At 41.5% G+C, this 25,462-nt stretch overlaps 1 protein-coding gene across 1 annotated transcript in view; it reads right to left on the reverse strand.

The window, feature by feature from the left end:
- The window catches only part of LOC132830132 (adhesion G protein-coupled receptor B2-like), a 500,291-nt gene that overhangs the window by 91,948 nt on the left and 382,881 nt on the right, over window positions 1-25,462 (reverse strand). Inside the window, exons 21-22 of the mRNA XM_060847634.1 lie at window positions 9,780-9,846; window positions 8,868-8,953 (exon numbers count right to left, since the gene is read on the reverse strand). Of these exons, the coding sequence (XP_060703617.1) occupies window positions 8,868-8,953; window positions 9,780-9,846 (153 nt within the window). The remainder of the gene's footprint in view (window positions 1-8,867; window positions 8,954-9,779; window positions 9,847-25,462) is intronic.

Raw genomic sequence — 25,462 nt, forward strand, 5'->3', positions numbered from 1 at the left:
AGATGTCTTTATGAACTTTGTAGTTCTTCGACAGGCATGGGGCAAGAATTGTTGCATGTTACATTCTTTCATAGATTGATGTTTGCTCTATCACCAGATTGAGAAGGGTAATCAGATGAACAATTATTCTAGTGTAGAAGTATCTGCCCACATTGGCATTATATGGCATAAGAGAATCAGTAAATGTTTATATATTCCTCAGTTCATGAGGAATTACAAACCTGTCGAATACAGAGAAAAGTCAAAGGGATTGTAAGGGTAAATTTTTAAAAATAGCTGTACTGAATATTGTTTAATCAAATAAGGACAATATTTCCTTATTCTAAGACAGCATTTACAGATAATTCAGAAATAAAATAGCAAGTTTAGAGACTGCTAGTTTTATTTATTCCATTAATGAGGGGTGAATAAAGCAGTCATAATCAAATTTTCATCTGCTCATCAGTAAAATGACCCAGGTCTCATCCTTCATCTCTGCATACCAGTTTATGTAAAATAATTTAATTTAAATGAGCAATGTTTCTTTTTAAGTTAGATGTTCTTTTAAATTTATATGACAAGAATATACATGGTTCCACATGGGAGACTGATTAAGAAGGTTAGCATGGAATATAGGGAGAACTAGCCATTTGGATACAGAACTAGCTCAAAGGTAGAAGAAAGAGGGTGGTGAAGGAGGGTAGTTTTTCAGACTGGAGGCCTGTGACCAGTGGAGTGCCACAGGGATTGGTGCTGGGTCCTCTACTTCTTGTCATTTACATAAATGATTTGGATGAGAGCATAAGAGGAACAGTTAGTAAGTTTGCAGATGACACCAAAATTGGAGATGTAGTGGACAGCGAAGAAAGTTACCTCAGACTACAACAGGATCTTGATCAGATGGGTCAATGGGCTGAGAAGTGGCAGATGGAGTTTAATTTAGATAAATGCGAGGTGCTGCATTTTGGGAAAGCAAATCTTAGCAGGACTTATATACTTAATGGTAAGGTCCAAGGGAGTGTTGCTGAACAAAGAGACCTTCGAGTGCAGGTTCATAGCTCCTTTAAAGTGGAGTCGCAGGTAGATAGGATAGTGAAGAAGGTGTTTGGTATGCAATCCTTTATTGGTCAGAGTATTGAGTACAGGAGTTGGGAGGTCATGTTGTGGCTGTACAGGACATTGGTCAGGCCACTGTTAGAATATTGTGTGCAATTCTGGTCTCCTTTCGATCGGAAAGATGTTGTAAAACTTGAAAGTGTTCAGAAAAGATTTATAAGGATGTTGCCAGGGTTGGAGGATCTGAGCTGCAGGGAGAGGCTGAACAGGTTGGGGCTGTTTTCCCTGGAGCGTCAGATGCTGAGGGGTGACCTTATAGAGGTTTACAAAATTATGAGGGGCATGGATAGTATAAATAGACCAAGTCTTTTCCCTGGGGTTGGGGAGTCTAGAACTAGAGGGCATAGGTTTAGGGTGAGAGGGGAAAGATATAAAAGAGACGTAAGGGGCAACTTTTTCATGCAGAGGGTGGTACGTGTATGGAATGAGCTGCCAGAGGATGTGGTGGAGGATGGTACAATTGCAACATTTAAGAGGCATTTGGATGGGTATATGAATAGAAAGGGTTTGGAGGGATATGGGCCGGGTGCTAGCAGGTGGGACTAAATTGGGTTGGAATATCTGGTCGGCATGGAAGGGTTGGACTGAAGGGTCTGTTTCCATGCTGTACATCTCTATGACTCTAAGTTGGGTAAGCACTCCACCACAGTATTTTCTGTTCATTGAAATTAACCATGCTGGAATTCCATGAATTAGCACATTCAAATCTCAGAAACACAGAAGAGTTATAGTGTACAAGGAGACAGCTTAGCACATCATGTCTGCACTGGCTCTCCTAATGAGCTTCATGACCTACAGCCAATCTCCTGCCTTTTCCCCATGCCCGAGAATGTTAATTCTATTTAAATAATCATCCAATGCCCTCAAGAATGCCTCAACTGAACCCACCCCTGTCACTCTTCCAGAGAGTGCATTCCAGACCCACCCAACTTGTTGTATGAAACTGTTTTTCTCACATCATATTTATTTCTTGAACAATCACTTTAAATCTGTTCTGACACCTTCTTGATTCTTCTACAAACAGAAGTTGTTTCTCTCAATCTTTTATATCCAGCATCAACCCACCCCCACCCCACCGCCTCATGATTTTGAAAACTTCTACAGATCCCCTCTTAAAGGTCTTTTCTTCAAGGAGAACAGTCCCAATCTATCTTCATAACTGAAGATTCTCATCTCTGGAATCCCCAATCTTGTAAATCTCTTCTTCACTCTCTGTATTTGTTCACATTTTTCCTATAATGGGGAGACCAGAACTGTACACAATATTCTGAGGTCCAACAAGTGTATTCCAGAAATTCAGCATCACTTCCTTGTTCTTGCACTTTATCCCCTGTTAAAGTTAACACTGTAAAGCCCACAAGACTGCATACTTTAGTAAATTACTCTTTCCACTTGTCTTACCACCTTCAATGATCTGCGCACATGTACACCTAAGTGCCTCTGCCCTGCACCCTGGCTTTATACTTGTACCTCTTACTTTATATTGACTGTCCATGTTCTTTGGAGCAAAACGCATCACCTCACACTTCACTGCATCAAACTTCTTCTGCCATCAATCATTCACCAACTTTTGAAATTTTCAAGACTTCAGCCAGTCTCAGCCAAGCTCTTTGATGTAATGTAGTTGCCTCTCTTTAATACAGAGGACTCCAACCCAGCAAGTCACTCTGAAATGTATCACATTCCTTCTTATCCAATCCCCACTGACGTGCTACATTTCTCATGGGGCTACGTATCTTTTACTTGTAATATTCTGTATCAATTAAATCCTGTTGATATTTCAAACAGATACATGGTAATCACTTACACTTGCTTGTGACTGTTATTTCATATGTACTACCATGTATTAGTCACAGAATCACCTTGGTAATCGTTGTTTTTTAACTGGATTTATTGGGCTCTCTGATATCGTAGCTCTTAATTCAGTTTTTAGGCTACGTTGGCTGTAGTTACTAGAATGATCCCTAGTTTGATCCCTGCAGTGATTTGAGTTACAGCCTTACATTAGGCTTCAGTGATTCCCAAGGCAGTAAAGATAAATCTTTAGTCAAAGTTGTTTTGTTTCTTAACACCATTCAGTCAGTCTTAATGGAGGTGCATGTTTGTGTCAAGTCTACAATTTAAAAACGTTTAGTTTCTATGTTGGGACAGAACAATGTTCACTTCAGTGATCAATGAGAATGTGTCCAGTATGCCCAGCATATCTTTATCATGGCAAAAGTACTATCATGACACAAAAGGTGAATATCAGGTGCATACAATGAAAATAACAAAAGGGCAACTTCTGCCTGTAACTGTGTTTGTAATGTGGCAGAGAGGTTAGTTTATTTTGATATGTCAGACTATATTCAGAAATCACAACTTGTCTAAGATGTTGATAGTCACTAGCTTTATGGGTATTACTTTATCAGGATAATCAGTACCTGCTAAGTTCTTGTCCAACAGTTTATCCAATTTTCATAATTTATCCTTTAAAAAAGCCACAGAAGATCTTTCCCACAATTATATGATTACTTACATTCAAACATCTGACAAAGGGAGAGTCAATTAATTAACAGAGCTCTCTGTTTGAAAAATGCATAGTCATTTTAACTGTCAGAGTAGGTCTGAATTGTGAATTTTGCAGATGCGAGGAACACTTTGTATTCAATTAATCACTGCAACTGTTAATAATAATTTAACTAAAAACCAGCTGCCAAAAGCAAAGAACAGCAATCAGACCCTTGCACTTAAACTATCCACATCCCTGATATCCATTTTAAATTTGCTTTCTTTGATTCACAAGGAAATTAAAGTGAAAGGATTTTTAAATTCATTTTACACTTGATGATTACTTCCCAAGCTCAAATAAGTCTGATTCTGCTCCATACTCCGATATTCCAATTGCTGTAAAATATTTTTGTCGTGTTAGTGACCAAATTTAATATCATTTTGAAGAACAGTCATAACAGACTCAGACATTAACTCTGTTTCTCTCTCCACAGATGCTGACAGACTTATTGAGTCTCTCCAGCTTCCTCTGCGTTTGTTCCATATTTCAAGCATCTGCAGCATTTTACTTTTATTAATACTATTATGATGACAGAGATGTGCTAATTCAGCATGTAGCCTTAGTTGGTTTTATGAGATCAGATCAAGGATTTACTCATTCAGAATAAAATACAGTGACTTTGGAGTACTGAAAACCAATAATGGATTAGATATAGTTTTCACATGCCACAAAACAGTCAGAGCTCACTTATTATAGAGACGGTGGCATAGTGATAACGTCACTCCATTAGTAATCAAGAGGCGCAAGCTAATACTGTTACAGTACCAGTTCAAATTCACCACAACAGTTAGTGAAATTTGAATTCAATTAATACAGTGTGGAATTGAAAGTTAGTCTATAATTATCGATATCATATCACATCAACAACCTTTGTAAAAACCCATCTGGTTCACATATGTTCTTTAGGGATTTAAGTCTTCCTCATTATCCAGTCTGGCCTATTTGTGACTCCAGATCCATGGCAGTGTGGTTATCTTTTAACTGACGTCTGGAATGACCTAGCAAGCAACTCAATTCAAGAGCAAATGTGTATGGGCAACTGATGTTGGCCTTGACCATCTAACCCACATCCCAAGAAAAGAATTCCTTTTAAAAACAGAAGCCCAAGGATAAAACATCAGCAATATAAGATCCTATTTGAAAAGTGGTCAATATATTTAGACAATAGACCAGTAATTCTATGCTGGCAAAATGACTACAGTATAAAGTTTTCCCTGTAGCCCTTGCAGCCCCTGCCTACTCCCAAACATCCATTCTGGCTGGCATGGCCCACAGTCATTTAAAGGCAGTGAGGTCAGGGCAGTGGGCGCTATGGTAGACAGAGCAGGGTGGAAGGGAAATGCAAGCATACTTAGGACAAGTCCTCCAATGGACACTGGAGACTTGACAAAAAGGTGCCAACCCCCATCCAGTTATCAAGAAGCCTGGGCATTAGTTGTCGACCTCCCCACTGTGGGTAAAATTCCAGATGCAGAGGAAGGAAACTCGTAAGTGACCATTAGTTTGGAATTTAAAGGCCTGAAGTGGACCACAAATGAGTGGACCAACTATCACCACCCTGACACGATGCACAAACTACAACCCACCATCTCTCCACCCGCAGACTAGTAGGGTCTGTAAAAATTAGGGCATCCTTTCTGAATGAAAAGAGACATAAAACACTGGATAGTTTATAGTACAGAAAGTGGCCTTTTGCCCACTGTACCTGTGCTCACAAATACCAATCTATCCCTAATGCAACAGATGTTTCAAATATCATCCACATAAAACTTCAAGGCTACTTTCATAGTTACTGGAAATGACTGTCTCACTATGCTCTGAAGCTGTAGCTGTGGTTGCAGAATGTGGCATTTTTACATAAGGATATCTGAAAAGAAGCAGAAATGTCTGGCACACTGCTTCTTGTTGAGGTTCAGGTATGAAAAACATTTCCTGAACACCCTGATGAGATGTGACCAACTTCTCAGAGAGTTTTCAAATTCTTCCTCCATCTACTTCTTCCAACAGATTGTCCTGTGCTCACTTTCTCTGACATGCTATAGTCCATTCAGGATGTACTGTTACCAGGTACAAGCACTTTGCACAGGATCCTTGAAGTCAGCATGAAGTCTTTTAGCACTTGCTTTACTAATCCCTGCGGACTTCAGCAACTTTAATTAACCATACAAACCAATGACTTTGACAAATTCAGCAATGGCAAACTGAAATCAATCAACAATAAAGGTGAAAGTAGTTAATAGCTCCTTTCAATGACAGGGTAGTGGGGATCTTCTTGCTACTGAACTTGTTCAGTTCATTTAAGGCAATGTGTAAGCTGCAGTATTGAGTTGCAGTTGGTAGCACTGGCATGAAAGGAACATTGGGCCTGACTGACACAACAGTATGCCGATTGCATATTCCACTGCATGCCTCCTGTGCCCATGCATACATCCTATTCAGAATGTCATCTGTCCTGGCCCACATTATTCAAGAAACAAAATGCCACCTGTAATGCCCAAATTATCGGCAACACAATATGAAATTTTGACATCTTGCTCGAGACTCCAGAGATATGAGGTCATGAAGTTTTTTTTATACCCTGATGCTCTAGTGCTGGGGGGCATGAATTTAAGGGAAGAGGGAGAAAGTTCAAAGGAGTTTGAGGGCGGAACAGTGGTTAGCACTGCTGCCTCACAGCATCAGGGACCTGGGTTCGATTCCTGCCTTGGGTAATTGTCTGTGGAGTTTGCACATTCTCCCTGTGTCTGCATGGGTTTCCTCCAGGTGCTCTGGTTTCCTCCCACAATTCAAAGATGTGCAGGTCAGGTGAATTGGCCGTGGTAAATTTTCCATGGTGTTAGGTGCATTAGTCAGGGGTAAATGTTGGGGTAATGGGTCTGAGTGGGTTACTCTTCGGAGGGTCAGTGCAGACTTATTGGGCCAAATGGCCTGTCTCCACACTGTAGGAATTTAATGAGATGTGAGAGGCAAATATTTTACACAGACAGTGGAAGGAATCTAGAACGCACTGCCGGAGTGATAGTTGAGTCAGATACAATAAAGGCATTTAAGGGACTTCTAGTTCAGCACATGAATATGCAAGGAATGGAGGGATATGGACCAAGGGCAGGCAGGTAGGATTAGTTTCATTTGGCATCGTGTTCAGCACAACCTCATGGGTCAAAGGGCCCATTCCTGTGCTGTACTGTTCCATGTTCTATTTATGGAACAAATATTTGCTGGGACAAAGATCCCTTTGATCACTGTTAGGAGATGTAACCTCAAACTACGCTTATCCAGATCAGTTAGAAGAATGATAGAAAAGAGTCTTGTCGACAAATGTGTAAGTAATGTGAAAGGATTTTTTTGTTCTTTGAAGAGGCACAAAACTGTGCAAGACTGAAATGAACTGGAGAAGGATGGTCAAGAAGAGGTTGTGAAAAATTTACAGGGTATGGTGGAAATATAAACGGGTTTTTGCATCAGTATACACAGTTGAAGATAATGTTCAACCATTAACCATTAATGATGATATTAAGAATAAAACTGGTAATATTACCATAGAAGAGTTATATTTTTTCAACAGAATTAAGAATTTGCAAATTGATTGAACAACTGGGCAATCGATAGTCCAATCTTCAGGAGGATAGGAGGTGCTGAAGAAGATGTTTTGAATAGTTATTGCATTCTGGGTCATTTCCTTAAATTGGAATTAATTTAATGCAGTCATTGTCTTTGAAAAAGTCAAGACAGATTCAGGCTCATTATTTTGATATTATCAGAAGGAAAATGCTTGAGGAAATCACTTGGAATGCACACGGTGTTGGTGTAGGTAGGTGAACATTTTAGGGACATTCAACATCGCTTCAGAAAAATGACATTTAAACCATCATTAAATTCCTCATCATCAACATCATGAAGGTGGTGGGGAGGTTGTCCATGTAAAATCTGGGGCAAAGGATCATGTCAGAATCTGGATATACATCCTGACTCCACTAAATCTTTCCACTATGTACAAAACACAAGTCAGGAGCTGTTGCATATTCCACCTTTCTGGATGGTCACAGCTGCAAAACACTCAAATTATTTAACACTACGGACAAAGCAGGCTGCTGATTACTAACTTATTTATCTTTCTGTAAGTGGTAGCAGTGTGTACCATCTCAGGATGCATTACAGAAACCCACTTTGGTTCTTCAACAGTATCTTCAAAACCTGTGACGTCTACCGTCTATACAAAGAAGAGGAGCAGACAAACATGCAAACTTCTCTCCACATGCCATTCCATCTTGGAACTACATTGCCTTGTTGCTGGGTCAAAAGTTATAAATTCCCTTCCGAATAGCACTGTGGGTGCTAAACCACACCAATTGCAGCAGTTCAAGAAAACGTTCACCTCTTCTAAAATGTAATTAGGGATGGACAAAAAAATGCTATTCCTGCCAATGAAGCACACAATAAATGCATGTATTTTTTAAAAAAGAAGTTGGTAATTTTGAAAGGATGTATTGCAGAGTTAATTCAATTTAAACTGTGAAGAGGTTATGGTTTACCTCTCTACTTCCTCTCAAGCAAGAAAATATTTCTACCAGTATCATTTCAAAAGTTTAAAAAAATTACTAACAGTGAACATATATTTCTTCTATTTTATTTTGTTGCTAAAATATCACTGCCAGATGCCTTCTGCATGAATAATCTACCTGGAGAGTTTAGCTTGCCTGATACTTCCAGTCTCCATAACATGTTCTAAGTCAGTAACATGCATCATTCACAGGGGGTCATATTTTACCATGTCAGTACTCTGCATAGCAGTCTGCATATTAGTCTTGGTTGCAACATTTATCTGCATTATTCTCTGCTGGGTGAAGGTGAGTGGTAACTTCCAGTTACCTTGAGAGTGCAGCCCATTTTTTCTACCATAAAGTTTCAAATGCGAACTCAATTGAGATTGTCATCCTGAAAATGCAGGCCTCCCGAAACAAGTGAACCTTAGAAATGTCAAGCCATTATGAATTATTCTGGAGGACAGTAATAGAAATCTCTTCTAAAATGAATCAGATGTTGCAATTGAATGCTGAGGAATTTTCAACCAGTGTAATTAGAAAGGAGAAAATAAACATTTCAGATATAAAAGGATAACCAACCAATGAAGTAGACATATCAGATATGATATCCAATTAATTGCAGGCTAAACAAAACAAAGTCTGTTTCATTACAGAAGAAGCAAAACGTCGATACCTACCCAGCTCTCTGCTTTTTGGACTTATCTGAAATTCCATCTCGGGACATGAGTTTGTTGAATACTATGATCCCAATGAGCATATTTACCTTGTGCAGGAAAACAGAGAGTTAGCAAGGACTCAATTAATTTTGTAGTCAGTTCTAATTAATCAGCAAACTTTACATCTGTTTCATGAAAGCTACATTTTCTCTGAGGAACCAAACATGCACATTCACGTAGACTATATATATATATATATATATTTAAAAAGCCCTGGTTTGGACTGTTCATAAATTAGAGAAATATTTTAGTGTGTGTCTGAGAATTCTCAGTGTGTAACACATTGTGGAAATTAAGGCTGAGCTTGATAAGTGGCCGTTTGAGAGTTCTCAAAGATGGTGTTTATATGACATTGATGGCTATTGATCAACTACCTATAATTGAATTGACTAGACCAGAATATTTGTCCTCAGATCAATTCTAAAAATCAGCCACTTTTAAAAGATCCTAATGAAAATACAAAGATTTTCTTTGGTTGTTTTACACAGAAACATCCTAAGTAACTGCTAGTCAGTCATTTGCAATTTGTAACCTCTTCTTCTTGAACATGATAATGGTTTTTCTTGGAAATTTGGAGCACAAAAAATATTTTGGCATTTGTTTAAAATTAGCTAGAAATTGTGTTTGAAGTAAAATATAATCAATGATGTATAAATTACAAACAAATTCAGAAAAGCTAACAGCCAATAAAGATAAGGAGATGGAATTGCAAAATTGCCATGGCTTCCAAAATATGGTCGGCATAAATGCAAGTTTCTTTGTCTGATTCCTATGATTTCCTGAATGCATCAAGGTAAAGCTATCAATATACAGTTAGCATTTGTTCTGATTGTACAGTTCATGTTACGTGCTGCATTAAAAAGTAAAATTTACCAATACAATAATTGCTGCAGGTCCAACAAATGCATAAAGGAGGCCTCCTTCCAAAGACAACCAACAGCTGTAAGTGAATGAAAAACAGTTGTTTTCAGAGAGATGTACTTGTCATTGGTAAATAAATACATGGTGTTTCGTTCAACTACCGAGAGAGATACGGCAGATGTGGTATGACTCCAGCTTTCTTTTTTCCCCTCTCTGTTAGACAGTATTGTTTTCTACTTTGTGCATCCGCTCTTCTCCGATCCCCTTGAAATAAAGGCTAACTTGTAATGTACCTACCTCATCTCTTGCTGTAACATCATGATAATTTTCTTGAGTTCCTGACTAAGAACACCCAGATCTCTCTGAACATTCATATTCTGCTTTTCTATTCTCACTATTAAAGGGAATGACCTGACACTTCTCCACTTATCAACTTGCTGTTCACTTCTGTGTGTATATAAGCATTGTTCTTGATATGTCTATATCTCTTTACAGTTCTTTGGATTCTAGATTTGCATAATCAACAGTTTTAGGTACATCACTTTTGGTCTTTTTCTCATTAATATGAAGGTGGTAACTTGGAGCGAATATAGCTGATGCCTCCCATCCCCCTTGCATTGATCCCTGTTTCACTGCAATAGTTGCATCCTGCCAACTTGGAAATGCTTAATTATGTCCCAACTCTCTGTTTTATGTCGATTAAACAATCTTCCAGCCAATTAATGTATTACTCCCATCTCTGTAAGCTTTTATGTTGTATACTAATCTTTTATATGGCACTTATCCAATACCATTTGCAAATCAAAGTGCATTTACAGATACTATTTATCCATCCTACAAGTAACGTTCCCAAGATATTCTAATCAATTAATGAAACATGATTTCCCTTTGGTTAAATCATATTGATTTTGTCTGATTATACATCGATTTTCTAAGTGCATTGTTAACGTTTGCTTAACAATAGCATTATATTGCAGCATTTTATGAACATTTGTTGTCAGGCTCTGAGTGAGCCTTGAAAGTTCTGTCCACAATGTTTGTTCTGAGGGAAGTAACCTTTCTTCAGTCGTGAAGAAGGGTTACACCCGAAGTGTTGACTTCTCTGCCTCCTGATGCTGCCTGGCTTGCTGTGTTCTATTTTGGATTCCAGAATCTGCAAGGTTTTTTTTTTGTCTCTGTTCTGAGGGAAGGCCATTGATCTGGAACTTTAATGGTGTTTCACCTTCGACAGACGTTGCCTGTTCTGATCAGTTTTTTCTAGCATTTTTTGTATTTATTTAAGGTTTTCAGCAACTGCAGCATTTGCTTTTGTATTCCCTATCTTTGTAGATATCTCTTTTAGAACATTAGGCTGCAGAATACTGGACTTCAGTTTCTTTTGTTTCCCAAATACTTTTTCTCTTCTGATGTTAGTTATTTTAAGTTGTTCACTAAAACAACATAGCTGTTCATAGTCTATTTCTTCATTCCTTATGATAACTTATCTTGCCTCAAAGGGATCAATACTGATTTAGCTACTCACTTTTATAAATCTGTAATAGCTCTTACAATCTGTTTTGCATATTCCTGATTACTTTATTTGCATATTATTTTGATCACTTTTGAGCAATGTTTTGGTCACCCTTTCTTCTAAAACTCTGACAAATCTCAGGTTTATGATTATACTTTGCAACATTATATGGCTTAATCTAATTACTATCTTTAATTTCTCTAGTAAGCCACAGATAGACCTTTCTCGTTGAGTTTTTAATTATTTAATTGAGCATTTGGAACTGTTTCTTTAAATGCTCCTCCTGTTAATTTGCTACAATATCCTTTAGTCTACTTTCCAATCAACCCTGGTCAGCCCTACTCTGATACTTAGATAAACTGGCTTAAGTTTTTGATTCACGTGTACAACTGAACAATGTTGCTTTCAAACTCCAATCTTAAATGATATTACACTGTTTTCCTGGAGGATATTTTACTACAAAATTAAGCATGAAGATCTGAAGTAAGTAGTTCCACAACATATTGTGTCAAGAAATGTCACAAAAGCATTCTACAAACTCATCTTTGAGACTGCCTTGCTAATTTGCTTTATCTAGTCTGAATAAGATCAGATTAGATTACTTACAGTGTGGAAACAGGTCCTTCAGCCCAACAAGTCCATAGTGACTCGCTGAAGCGCAACCCACCCATACCCCTACATTTAACCCTTACCTAACACTACAGGCAATTTAGCATGGCCAATTCACCTGACCCGCACATCTTTGGACAGTGGGACGAAACTGGAGCACCCAGAGGAAACCCACGGGGAGAATGTGCAAACTCCACACAGTCAGTCGTCTGAGGCGGGAATTGAACCCGGGTCTCTGGCGCTGTGAGGCAGCAGTGCTAACCACTGTGCCACCGTGCCGCCCACTAAATAAATCATAAAGACAGCCACAGATATCATGCTGTGACTGTTGCAAAAATTATTCACATGATATGGGTGTCACTGACTGAGCCAACATCTATTGAACAAAGCAGTGGTGAGCCATTTCTTAAGCTGCTGCAATCTGCTTAAACTGTAGGTACATCCAAGCGCTGTCTGAGAGCTCCAGGATTTAGTTTCAGTGACGATAAAGGAACAGTGATAAGGTTCCGAGTCAGGATAATATGTGGCTTGGAGAGTAACTTGTAAGTGGTGGTGGTCCGATGCATTTACTGCTTTTATGTTTTTAGTTGGTAGAGGTCGCAGATTTGGAGGTTGCAGTTGAAGAAGCCTGAATATGCTGCTCAGTGCATCTTGCAGATAGTCCACATTGCTATGGCTGTGGCTGTGTAATGTTGGTGAAGGAGTGAATAGTGAAGGTAGTGAACGTAGTTTTGGAAGGCATCCATCAATGAACCATTGCAGTCCTTGGGGTGGAGGGGCATCCTCTGTTAAGAATGGAGTTTGAGGATTTTGACTCAGCAACAATGAAATAATGGTATTGTAGATCTAAGTCAGGATGTGGAGTGGCTTGGAGGGGAACTTGTCAGTGGTAATGTTCCCATGTATCTGCTGCCCTTATTCTACTAGGTGTTGGAGGGCAGAGTTTGGAAAGTGAAGTCAGAATACCCTTAATGAAATACTATGTGCTTCATGTAGATGGTGGACACTGCTCCTGCTATATATCAGAGATGACAGGAGTAAAGACTGAAATTGTGGATGAGGTACCAGTCAAACGGACTGCTTTGTCCTGGATGGTATCAAACCTCTTGAATATGTTGGAGTTGTACTCATCCAAGCAAGTGGAGAGAATCCCATCATGTTCTTGATGCTACTGACTTAAACATTACAGATGGAGAACAGGCAATGGGGAAAAGGAGGTGAATTAGTCTAGCAAAGTTTCGAGCCTCTGATCTACTCTTTTAGCCATTGTATTTATACTACGAGTCCAGTTCAGTTTCTGGTCAATGGTAATACACATCTATAGTGGAGAAGTCAGCAATGGTAATGCCATTGAATGACAAAGGTTCTTTATCAGATTCACTCTTGTTGGAGATGGACATGGTTTAGTGGTATGAATGTTATTTGTTTATTATCCCAAGCATGGATGCCATAAGGTTTTGCTACATTGATCATGGACTATTTTAGTTTCTGAGGTATCACAAAAGGTGCTGAACATTATGCTGTCATCAGCGAACATCCTCACTCTTGATTTTACGATGGAAGATGTTCGCTGATTTCAGCATAATGTTCAGCATTGATGAAGCAGTTGAAAATGTATGCCCAAGGATGTTTCCCTGAGGAACTCATGTTGAGGTGTCCTTGAGGTAATTTGGTGTCCCCCTCCCCCCAGCCATCTTTGCATGTTGGGATATTTGTGGAGTAGCACCATTAGTTAGTAGCTGCCCTGCCAATTGCCTTGGAAATGGCAGACAAGGGAAAATTGTGGGCAGGGACTTGGAGGTCTGGCTGGCCGGACTGATGCAGATGTGAATGTTATCTTTCCTCTGAACCAGCAGAGAAGGTCATTAACCAAACTATCCCAGTCTGGTCTAAGGACTTGTCCAAGCCAATACAATCTTAGCTGTATATGCAAATGCATATTAGATTGCCTTCTCCACTCTGCCAATATAAGTACAACCATTTCTCTCTAGTACCACACACTCACTCTATCTTTGGTACTGTACCTGCCCAGTATGCCCTTGACATATTGGGCTGGCAACCCACAATCTAAAGTTATCCTGTTTGACTAAGGATTCCTGAAAATAATAACAAACTTGCTGGCTTTGTGCCTGTTATAGAACACAGGGCAAGACAGCAGTACTGTGAGCCTGGTATCTCTGGCTGAAGGGGCAGGTATAAAATGATAAGTCCAAGAAGGGGATGCTATGAGCATCTGGATAGGTTCAGATTGAGTGAGTGCTATGACAGCAAGCCAATGAGCTGGAGATGCAGTCTGGTCCACTATTTGAACTGTGTGCATGTCCCTGAACTTTTGGGGCTTCCTTCCTGCAGAATTAAAATGATAGGTACCATTGTGCCCTGAAGTGCAGCACTGAAGTATAGAAGTGCCCTGTAAGTGGATCGAATGTGTACCATGGTGAGTCTTACAGGTTGCTACATGTTGAATGTAAATGTCCATGGATGTGGTGTCTATGTGGTGGTCTGTACTGAAGATGTTGGTGCCTGTATTCAACATGGGGGTCCTTTGAAACAAGTGGTGAGTAGAATACACCAGATACCGACATCGAGAACTATCGACATCTGGTTTGCTTGTGACGGGTGGTAGGATTGGAAGCTGACATTAATAAGATGAGATTTGCAGTTCATTAAGTCCTTTAGTTCATTAAAAAACAATTAATCCCTTTAATTGACAATTTGCCACTGCGTTCTGAGTATCTTGTTTTGACGCATGAAACTTAGTTAAAAGTTACAGTAAGTTGCTCTAAATATTGAGATTGACTTTACCTTCATGTGCAATTCTGTCAAATTCCCTACTGTAGACCACATTGTTCAGACCCCAGTAAGATTCGTTTATGTCAGGTTGCTGCTTGACCAGTCTGTTTACTAATAAGGGGTTGATAAGAAGGATTTAAAGTTTGACAGTTATTTTTTGCTGTTGTTGTTTCTGGTGTCCAGATCAATGCCAGTTGGGAAAGGTGGTAGCATAGCATAATGCCCCTGGAGTAGTAATTCAAACGCCCAGACTAAACTTCTGGGGTCGTGGGTTTGAATCCCACCATGGTAAGTGGCAAAATGTGAATTCAACAAAGTTTAGGAGTAAAAAAGCTAGTCTAAAGGTGACAGTGTAACAAATTGTTAATTGTTGTAAAACCCATCTGGTTCACCAATGTCCTTTAGGAAAAGAAATCTGCTACTTTTACACGATCTGGCCTACACATAGCTCCACATCGACAGCAAGGTGATTGACAACTAACTAACGATACATAGACAATAAATGCTGGCCTAGCCAGCAAAGCCCACATCCCATGAGAAATTTTTAAAAAGTCCTTTCTTTAGATTTTGTAGCAGTTTGATACAACTTGCTAGTTAAGAGTCAACCATATTTCTGTAGTCTGGAGTCCCATGTAGACGAGCCCTGGTATGGATAGCAAGTTGTTTTCTCTGTAACACATTCATTAACCAGATGAGTTGGGGCATTTTTAGGGTGGCAACCTATAAAGACGGTTAAACCACAGTGCTGGGCCACATTATCTTCAATGTAAGTTAATGCCTTGGATAAAGTAAGTGAATATACAATAGTCAAGTTTGTGGATGACTTAAATATAGGTGAGAGGGCAAGCATTGAGGATGACACAAAAGTCTGCAGAACAATATGGACAAGATAAATAAGTGAGCCAAAATTTGGCTGATGGAATGTCATTTGGGGACATTTGAGGTTATACACTTTGGCAGGAAGAGTAGAGGAGCTGAACATTGTTTAAATGATGAAACAAAGCTACAGAACTGAGGGATTTGAGAGTTCTCATCATATTCACAAAAAGCTAGCACCCAATATCGAGACAGAGAAGCAAATCATATAGTGATTTCAATAGGAGTGGAGTGTAAAGTAGTGAGGTATGCTGAAATAGTCAGACCACAACAGTTTTTGAATATTTTGAATAGTTTTTTCCCCCCTTATCTAATGAATGATATGTTCACATTAAAGACAGTCCACAGAAGGTTCATTAGGATGATACCAAATATGGAGGGACTGTCTGATTAGGATAGATTGAGTAGGTTTGGCTTGTACTCTTGGAATATAGACAAATGAGACGCTGCCTTATTGAAATGTTCAAGGTCCAGGACTGGAGGACATAATCGCAGACTAAGGTTTTGCTCATTCTTTAAATGTAAATTTGTGGATTTCTTTTACCTCAGAGGCTGTTGAGGCTGGGTCATTAAGTATATTTTAACTTGAGGTACACAGATTTTTGATTAGTAAGTGAATCAAAGGTAATGGGAAAAAGACAGGAAAATGAGGTTTAGGATTAACAGATCAGCCATGATTCCATTGAGTGTTGGTGCAGACCTGATGGGCTGCTCCTATGTCTTACATTCTTATGGTTTACAACAATTGACAATGGTTACATGGTCACCATTAGGTTGAATTTTTAATTCCAGATTTTTATTTAATTCAAATTCCACTGTTTGTCATGGTGGGATTCATGCGTGCCCATATTTAGAGATTCGCAGGTGTTTACAACAAAGATACCATTCTGACAATCTCATTTTCCAGCGTTTGGCCCATAACCCTGGAGACTATAGCAACACAAGTGAATATCTAAATACTGCTTAAATATTGAGCTTCTGACCCAATCACACTTCCATGCAGTGAGCACCAGACTCCCAGCAGCCTCTGAGTGAAAAGAAATGTTTCCCTCAACTCTCCTCTTAGCCTTCAAAATACTTTTAATTAATTTGTTCAGGCATGCTATGACACATCTCTGGAGCAGATGAGATTTGAATCTGGGCCTCTTGGCTCAGAGGTACACTGCACAACTACAGCCGTTCTTCTTAGATTTCTATCACTTACCGGTAATCTACAGCACCTAGTCACTACTGGAGAAAGTGTCTTTCTATCAATCGATCAATATCCCTCAATCTTTCAAGCACCTTTGGTGAATGGTTCAGAGTCAAATTCCCATTCACCACCAAAAAAAATGATAAAGAAGTATCTTAAAATAGAGCATCTTCCTCAATCTCTTTTCAATCATTTTTCTTGTTCATTGGTTGATCTTAGTGAACAATAGGTTATTCAGCAGTGAAGGTGTCTAAAATTATCAATAATAATAAAGGTTGTTCTTTAAAATGAACCTTTGAAACTACACATAATTAAGTGCTTTTTTTTGTGAACATTGATAAAGTCTCTCTTTGTAATTAAGTCGGAGAATTTTAACAAGATTTGGGAATGATAAATGACCAGCAAGGATATCTGATTGGAGTTCAGCAAAAGTAAGTGAGTGTTTTTATTTCCTAAAATGCACATTTCCTTGTTAAAAAAGGTAATTTGCCACTATTGATCTTTCTTTAAAAAAACTGTAAAGAAATATATCAACTTGTTAGTATCTCTTTGATTTCTTTCTACCCCTGATAATCAGCAACAATGAACATGCTATCATTAACCCAGAGAGCTTCAATGATTTTTCATTTCAGGGCTGTGTGTTAATTGAGGCCCTCGCGCTGTTATACCCAGTAATCACTAAATCAGGTCTTTTTGCCTTGAGAAGACAATACTTCGTTGGAATGCTTCTTTCACAGTGAGTGCAATGAATTGACAGCACATATTTCTAAACCTCAGGAAGGAATAAAATAACTTTAAATGTCTCCAGCTGAAGGTATTTTGTTAAGAGATGCATTGTGCCAAACAATAATGTTGTAAAGTAGATTGGTCACAAATAAATAAGTGCTCTTTCTACAATGGCAACTGATTATTGGAGTAAATGACAATAATTCTTTACAATTAGGATATCTTAATGAAATCCAGGAAAGGCTTCCAAGTAAGCTTCACCTTGAAGCAAAATCTCTCACTGAGCATTTTCTCAGTTTTCCTAAAAAAGATGCCAATGAGAAAACAACCCCCATGAAACATACAACAGAAGGCTGTGTCTCTGGGGGCTTCAACTGGTAAACACTGAACTAAGGAGTTCTACTGGGGAGAAAAGTCACTTTCAAAATGGATGAGTGAGGCACTCGCATTTTCAAAGTGGTAGCAGATGAGGGAACATCACTACAGGTATTCTAAATTACTCAAATCATCAGACACACTGGAGACTTCAATTTTAAAAGGAGTCCCAGTAAGGTTAAACTTTATTCCTGTATTCTATTTTTCACTCTAATTAGTGTGATACTCTATAAACTGCAATGATTGCTCTTCATGCTCATACACTGTTACCTCTGGTGACCCCAAAAGTAAATCCATGGCCCACATCTGTTTCTCATCTTTGTGCTGCCCCTCAGACACATCACTTGAAGGCATAACATTGGTTTTTACACCACCTAGGAAAGTTTCCTTCAACCCCTGCATTGTTGCTAAATTATCAATATGCTTTTCCGACATCCAGTATTGGGAGAGCAGAGACTTTTTTCAATTAAAAATTTGAAAAAGATTGGAAGCCCATTATTTGTGGACCCCACTCCAAATTTCTTTTTCCCAGCTACCTGCTTTGTCTCTCTACCTAGTAATGTTTTGAGATTAAGCCAGTCTGTCTGCAATCTTTTTGTCGTACTTTATTCTGAAATGTCCGTCCAACTTCACACCCACACCATCACGAAAGTCATTTTGATCCAGCTCCACTGCAATCACTTGATTTTGCCAATCTCAGCTAAACTGCTGCTGAATTTTCATTTATCCCTTCAGTACCTATAGACTCAATTATTCTGATACAGTTCTGGATAACTTCTCATTTTCTATCCTGTATAAATTCGAGATCATCCAAAACTCTGCTGCCCACAACTTAATTCAATGTTTTCTTCTTTACCACTCTGTACACCATGACCTGCACTGGCTCTCAGTCAAACAACTTCATAATTAATTCTAAACGTCTCATCATTGATTTCAAATCCCTCTGAGATCCTTCCCATCATTGTAAACTCCTCCACCACACATCACTCTGAGATATCTAGACTTCTCCAAATCTAGTATCTTGTGAAACTCTTTGCTAATTGTTGCACTATTAGTGTGAATGCCTTCAAACAATTAGGTTTAAAAATCTTGAATAGCCTCCCTGCTCTCTGCCACTCTATTTTGCTTTCTTCCTTTAAGACTCTCCTTGAAACATTCCTCTTTGATCAGGGTTTTGGCCATTTAGTCATAATTTCATTTTGTAGTAAGTGTCATATTTACCACAACTTATATCTCTTCCGGGGTAGAAGTGACCTGTACAAGAAGGACGGATTGCACCTAAATTGGAAGGGGACTAATATACTGGCAGGGACATTTGCTAGAGCTGCCCAGGAGGATTTAAACTAGGAAGGTGGGGAGGTGGGACAAAGGGAGATAGTGAGGAAAGAAATCAATCTGAGACTGGCACAGTTGAGAACAAAAGCGTGTTAAACAGTCAGGGCAGGCAGGGACAAAGGAGGACCAATAAATTAAACTGCATTTATTTCAATGCAAGGGGCCTAACAAGGAAGGCAGATGAACTCAGGACATGGTTAGGAATATGGGACTGGGATATCATAGCAATTACAGAAACATGGCTCAGGGATGGGCAGGACTGGCAACTTAATGTTCCAGGGTACAAATGCTAAAGGAAGGATAGAAAGGGAGGCAAGAGAGGAGGAGGAGTGGCATTTTTGATAAGGGATAGCATTGCTGCTGTGCTGAGGGTGGATATTCCCGGAAATACGTCCAGGGAAGTTGTTTGGGTGGAACTGAGAAATAAGAAAGGGATGATCACCTTATTGGGATTGTATTATAGACCCCCTAATAGTCAGAGGAAAATTGAGAAACAAACTTGTAAGGAGATCTCAGCTATCTGTAAGAATAATAGGGTGGTTATGGTAGGGGATTTTAATTTTCCAAACATAGACTGGGACTGCCATAGCATTAAGGGTTTAGATGGAGAGGAATTTGTTAAGTGTGTACAAGACAATTTTCTGTTTCAGTATGTGGATGTACCCACCAGAGAAGGTGCAAAACTTGACCTATTCTTGGGAAATAAGGCAGGGCAGGTGACTGAGGTGTCAGTGGGGGAGCACTTTGGGGCCAGCGACCATAACTCTACTAGACTTTAAATAATGATGGAAAAGGATAGACCAGATCTAAAAGTTGAAGTTCTAAATTGGAGAAAGGCCAATTTTGAAGTCATTAGGCAAGAATGTTCATTGGGGGCAGATGTTTGTAGATAAAAGGACGGCTGGAAAATGGGAAGTCTTCAGAAATGAGATAACAAGAATCCAGAGAAAGTATATTCCTGTCAGGGTGAAAGGGAAGGCTGGTAGGTATAGGGAATGTTGGATGACTAAAGAAATTGAGGGTTTGGTTAAGAAAAAGAAGGAAGCATATGTCAGGTACAGACAGGATAGATCGAGTGAATCCTTAGAAGAGTATAAAGGAAGTAGGAATATACTTAAGAGGGAAATCAGGAGGTCAAAACGGGGACATGACATAGCTTATGAAAATAGAATTAAGGAGAGTCCAAAGAGTTTTTACAAATACATTAAGGCCAAAAGGGTAACTAGGGAGAGAATAGGGCCCCTCAAAGATTAGCAAGGCGGTCTTTCTGTGGAGCCGCAGAAAATGGGGGAGATACTAAATGAGTATTTTGCATCAGTATTTACCATGGAAAAGGATATGGAAGATATAGAATGTAAGGAAATAGATGGTGACATCTTGAAAAATGTGCACATTACTGAGGAATAAGTGCTGGATGTTTTGAAACGGGTAAAGATGGATAAATCCCCAGGACCTGATCAGGTGTACCCTAGAACCCTGTGGGAAGCGGAGAAGTGATTGCTGGGCCTCTTGCTGAGATATTTGTATTATTGATAGTCACAGGTGAGGTGCCGGAAGACTGGAGGTTGCTTAATGTGGTGCCACAGTTTAAGAAGGGTGGTAAGGACAATCCAGGGAACTATAGACCGGTGTGCCTGACGTCGGTGGTGGGGAAGTTATTGGAGGGAATCCTGAAGGACAGGACGTATATGTATTTGGAAAGGCAAGGACTGATTAGGGATAGTCAACATAGCTTTGGGCATGGGAAATCATGTCTCACCAACTTGACTGAGTTTTTTTGAGGAAGTAACAAAGAGGATTGATGAGGGCAGAGTGGTAGATGTAATCTACATGGACTTCAGTAAAGCGTTCGACAAGGTTCCCCATGGGAGGCTGATTGGCAAGGTTAGATCTCATGGAATACAGGGAGAACTCACCATTTGGATACAGAACTGGCTCAAAGGTAGAAGACAGATGGTGGTGGTGGTGGAGGGTTGTTTTTCAGACTGGAGGCCTGTGACCAGTGGAGTACCACAAGGATCAGTCCTCTACTTTTTGTCATTTACACGAATGATTTGGATGCGAGCATAAGAGGTACAGTTAGTAAGTTTGCAGATGACACCAAAATTGGAGGTGTAGTGGACAGCGAAAAGGGTTACCTCAGATTATAACAGGATCTTGACCAGATGGGCCAATGGGCTGAGAAGTGGCAGATGAAGTTTAATTCAGATAAATGCGAGGTGCTGTATTTTGGGAAAGCAAATCTTAGCAGGACTTATACACTGAATGATAAGGTCCTAGGGAGTGTTGCTGAACAAAGAAACCTTGGAGAGCAGGTTCATAGCTTTTTGAAAGTGGAATCGCAGGTAGATAGGATAGTGAAGAAGGTGTTTGATATGCTTTCTTTTATTGGTCAGAGTATTGAGTACAGGAGTTGGGAGGTCATGTTGCAGCCGTATAGGACATTGGTTAGGCCATTGTTGGAATATGACATGTAATTCTGGTCTCTTTCCTATCAGATAGATGTGAAACTTGAAAGGGTTTAGAAAATATTTACAAGATGTTGCCAGGGTTGGAAGACTTGAGCTATGGGGAGAGGCTGAATAGGCTGGGGCTGTTTTCCCTGGAGTGTTGGACGCTGAGGGGTGACCTTACAAATTTATGAGGGGCATGGATAGGGTAAATAGGCAAAGTCTTTTCCCTGGGGTCAGAGAGTCCAGAACTAGAGGGCATAGGCTTAGAGTGAGAGGGGAAAAATATAAAAAAAGACCCACGGGGCAACGTTTTCACACAGAGGGTGGTACGTGTATGGAATGAGCTGCCAGAGGAAGAGGTGGAGACTGGTACAATTGCAACATTTAAGATGCATTTGGATGGGTATATGAATAGGAAGGTTTCGGAGGGATTTGGGCCAGGTGCTGGCAGGTGGGACGAGATTGGGTTGGGATATTTGGTCGGCCTGGGCGGGTTGGACTGAAGGGTCTGTTTCCATGCTGTACATCTCGATGACTCTACTTTGTTTTTTCATACTCCTCTGAAGAGCCTTGAGGTTATTCATTACACAAATGCAAGATGTTGTTGTATATTGGGAACTGAAACATTTTTCTATCTTGCTATGTTTCTTTATTAGTTATTTTGTGCATATTATCATTAAAAAGCATTTTTGAGAAGATCAGGTTAGTCTCTTAGTTGAAACTGTGATCTTGATCACTACAGAATGTGGTAGAAAATCCCTGAAATTAACAAAGGATTTGGTCTGTTGTCCTAAATAGATCTCTTGCATAGTTTAATCCATGACATACTTATGAAGATGTATTTTTTATTTTTGTTTAAAGGATGGTGAATGGTGGTTTATTTGGAGATCTGAACAGAATCCTGGATTTTTTTACACTAAAAGGAATATTTGAAAACAATACTTCTTGGAAATCACATGATTTAAGCTAACTGCTTGGCCTTCTATCAGGAAGTTACACATCTGGGCTTGTGGATTTCTTTAGATATTGTTTGGAATTCAATTGAGTTAGAGAAGCTTCCCAGCTCATCCTTCAATTTTGAGAGAAAACACTTTCAGAGAGTCCATTGTACCACCTCCAAAACTGATGCAGTTGTTCTGAAAAGTCTTTAAAATCTTGACATCTCCTCAATGAACTAAACCGGGAATGACCACCACGCCTCCGTCGCCGCAACCATTTCCGACCCTCCGGTTGCCGTTGGCGCAGCCACTTCCGCCCCCACTGAAAACAGTAAGTACCAAAAACTTTCATGTACTTACCCCCACACTCGTGGCCCCTCAACTATTCCAGAATCTTCCACAGGCCTGTCGGACGCCATTACACATGTGGCCTCCGCGGCACCAAAGGCCGCCGCCGACCGTGACGTCACTTCCGCCCCCACCGACCTCGGAGCCCCCGCGATCGCCGCCCCAACCACTGCCCCGGTGACCACCACACACACAACCGCTTCCACGATCGCCGACGGACCCGTGACCCACGCGGCCACCGGGAATGACCACCACGCCTCCGTCGCCGCAACCATTTCCGCCCCTCCGGTTGCCGTCGGCGCAGCCACTTCCGCCCCCACTGACATCACTAACCTGCAGGAACACAAATCCTCAGGTTTCCCCGCCCCCACGCCGCCTTACGTGACTACGCGTAACCCCGCCCCCACGCAAACCTTCGTCACCACACATAACCCCGCCCCCACAACGTCTTTCGTCACTTCACGTAACCCCGCCCCCGCGCTTATTTCCGTCACGACGCATGACCCCGCCCCCACGTCGAGCAACGTCACCACGTCTAACTCCGCCCCTACTTCGATCTCTGTCCCCGCCCCTAACCCCGCCCCCAGCCCCAGCTCCAGCTCCAGTCCTACACCAGGTCCTAGCTCCCAGCCTTGCCGGATTTTCACCATCCCTCCAGACCTCCCCCTCTCTGAGGATGAAAGATCAGTCCTCAGCAGGGCCTCACCTTCATTCCCCTACGCCCTCGGATTAATGAGTTCAACACGCGCCGAGATATTGAGCAATTCTTCCGCCGCCTTCGCCTCCGTGCCCACTTTCACAACCAAGACTCCCGCCCACCCTCTGACGACCCCTTCTCCCGCCTCCGACACACCCCATCCACCTGGACACCCCGTGCTGGCCTCCTACCCGCCCTCGACCTCTTTATAGCCAACTGCCGCCGTGACATTAACCGACTCAACCTGTCCACCCCTCTTACCCACTCCAACCTCTCACCCTCAGAACGTGCAGCCCTCCACTCCCTCCGCTCCAATCCCAACCTCACCATCAAACCCGCAGACAAGGGAGGCGCGGTGGTAGTTTGGCGCACTGACCTGTATACCGCTGAAGCCAAACGCCAGCTCGCGGACGCCTCCTCTTATCGCCCCCTTGACCACGACCCCACCTCCCACCACCAAACCATCATCTCCCAGACCATCCAGGACCTCATCACCTCGGGGGATCTCCCATCCACCGCCTCCAACCTCATAGTCCCACAACCCCGCACCGCCCATTTCTACCTCCTGCCCAAAATCCACAAACCTGCCTGCCCCGGCCGACCCATTGTCTCAGCCTGCTCCTGCCCCACCGAACTCATCTCCCAATACCTCGACACGGTCCTGTCCCCTTTAGTCCAAGAACTCCCCACCTACGTTCGGGACACCACCCACGCCCTCCACCTCCTCCAGGATTTTCGCTTCCCCGGTCCCCAACGCCTTATTTTCACTATGGACATCCAGTCCCTGTACACCTCCATCCCCCATCACGAAGGACTCAAAGCCCTCCGCTTCTTCCTTTCCTGCCGCACCAACCAGTACCCTTCCACTGACACCCTCCTTCCACTGACTGAACTGGTCCTCACCCTGAATAACTTCTCTTTTCAATCCTCCCACTTCCTCCAAACTAAAGGAGTTGCCATGGGCACCCGCATGGGCCCCAGCTATGCCTGCCTCTTCGTAGGATATGTGGAACAGTCCATCTTCCGCAACTACACTGGCACCACCCCCCACCTTTTCCTCCGCTACATCGATGACTGTATCGGCGCTGCCTCGTGATCCCACGAGGAGGTTGAACAGTTCATCAACTTTACTAACACCTTCCATCCCGACCTGAAATTCACCTGGACCATCTCAGACTCCTCCCTCCCCTTCCTAGACCTCTCCATTTCTATCTCGGGCGACCGACTCAACACAGACATCTATTATAAACCGACTGACTCCCACAGCTACCTGGACTACACCTCCTCCCACCCTGCCCCCTGTAAAAATGCCATCCCATATTCCCAATTCCTTCGTCTCCGCCGCATCTGCTCCCAGGAGGACCAATTCCAACACCGCACAGCCCAGATGGCCTCCTTCTTCAAGGACCGCAGATTACCCCCAGACGTGATCGATGATGCCCTCCACCGCATCTCCTCCACTTCCCGCTCCTCCGCCCTTGAGCCCCGCTCCTCCAACCGCCACCAAGACAGAACCCCACTGGTTCTCACCTACCACCCCACCAACCTCCGCATACAACGTATCATCCGCCGCCATTTCCGCCACCTCCAAACGGACCCCACCACCAAGGATATATTTCCCTCCCCTCCCCTATCAGCGTTCCGCAAGGACCACTCCCTTCGTGACTCCCTCGTCAGATCCACACCCCCCACCAACCCAACCTCCACCCCCGGCACCTTCCCCTGCAACCGCAGGAAATGTAAAACTTGCGCCCACACCTCCACACTCACTTCCCTCCAAGGCCCCAAGGGATCCTTCCATATCCGCCACAAGTTCACCTGTACCTCCACACACATCATCTAT

Source organism: Hemiscyllium ocellatum, chromosome 30, assembly GCF_020745735.1.
Source record: "Hemiscyllium ocellatum isolate sHemOce1 chromosome 30, sHemOce1.pat.X.cur, whole genome shotgun sequence".
NCBI classification, from domain to species: Eukaryota; Metazoa; Chordata; class Chondrichthyes; order Orectolobiformes; family Hemiscylliidae; genus Hemiscyllium; species Hemiscyllium ocellatum.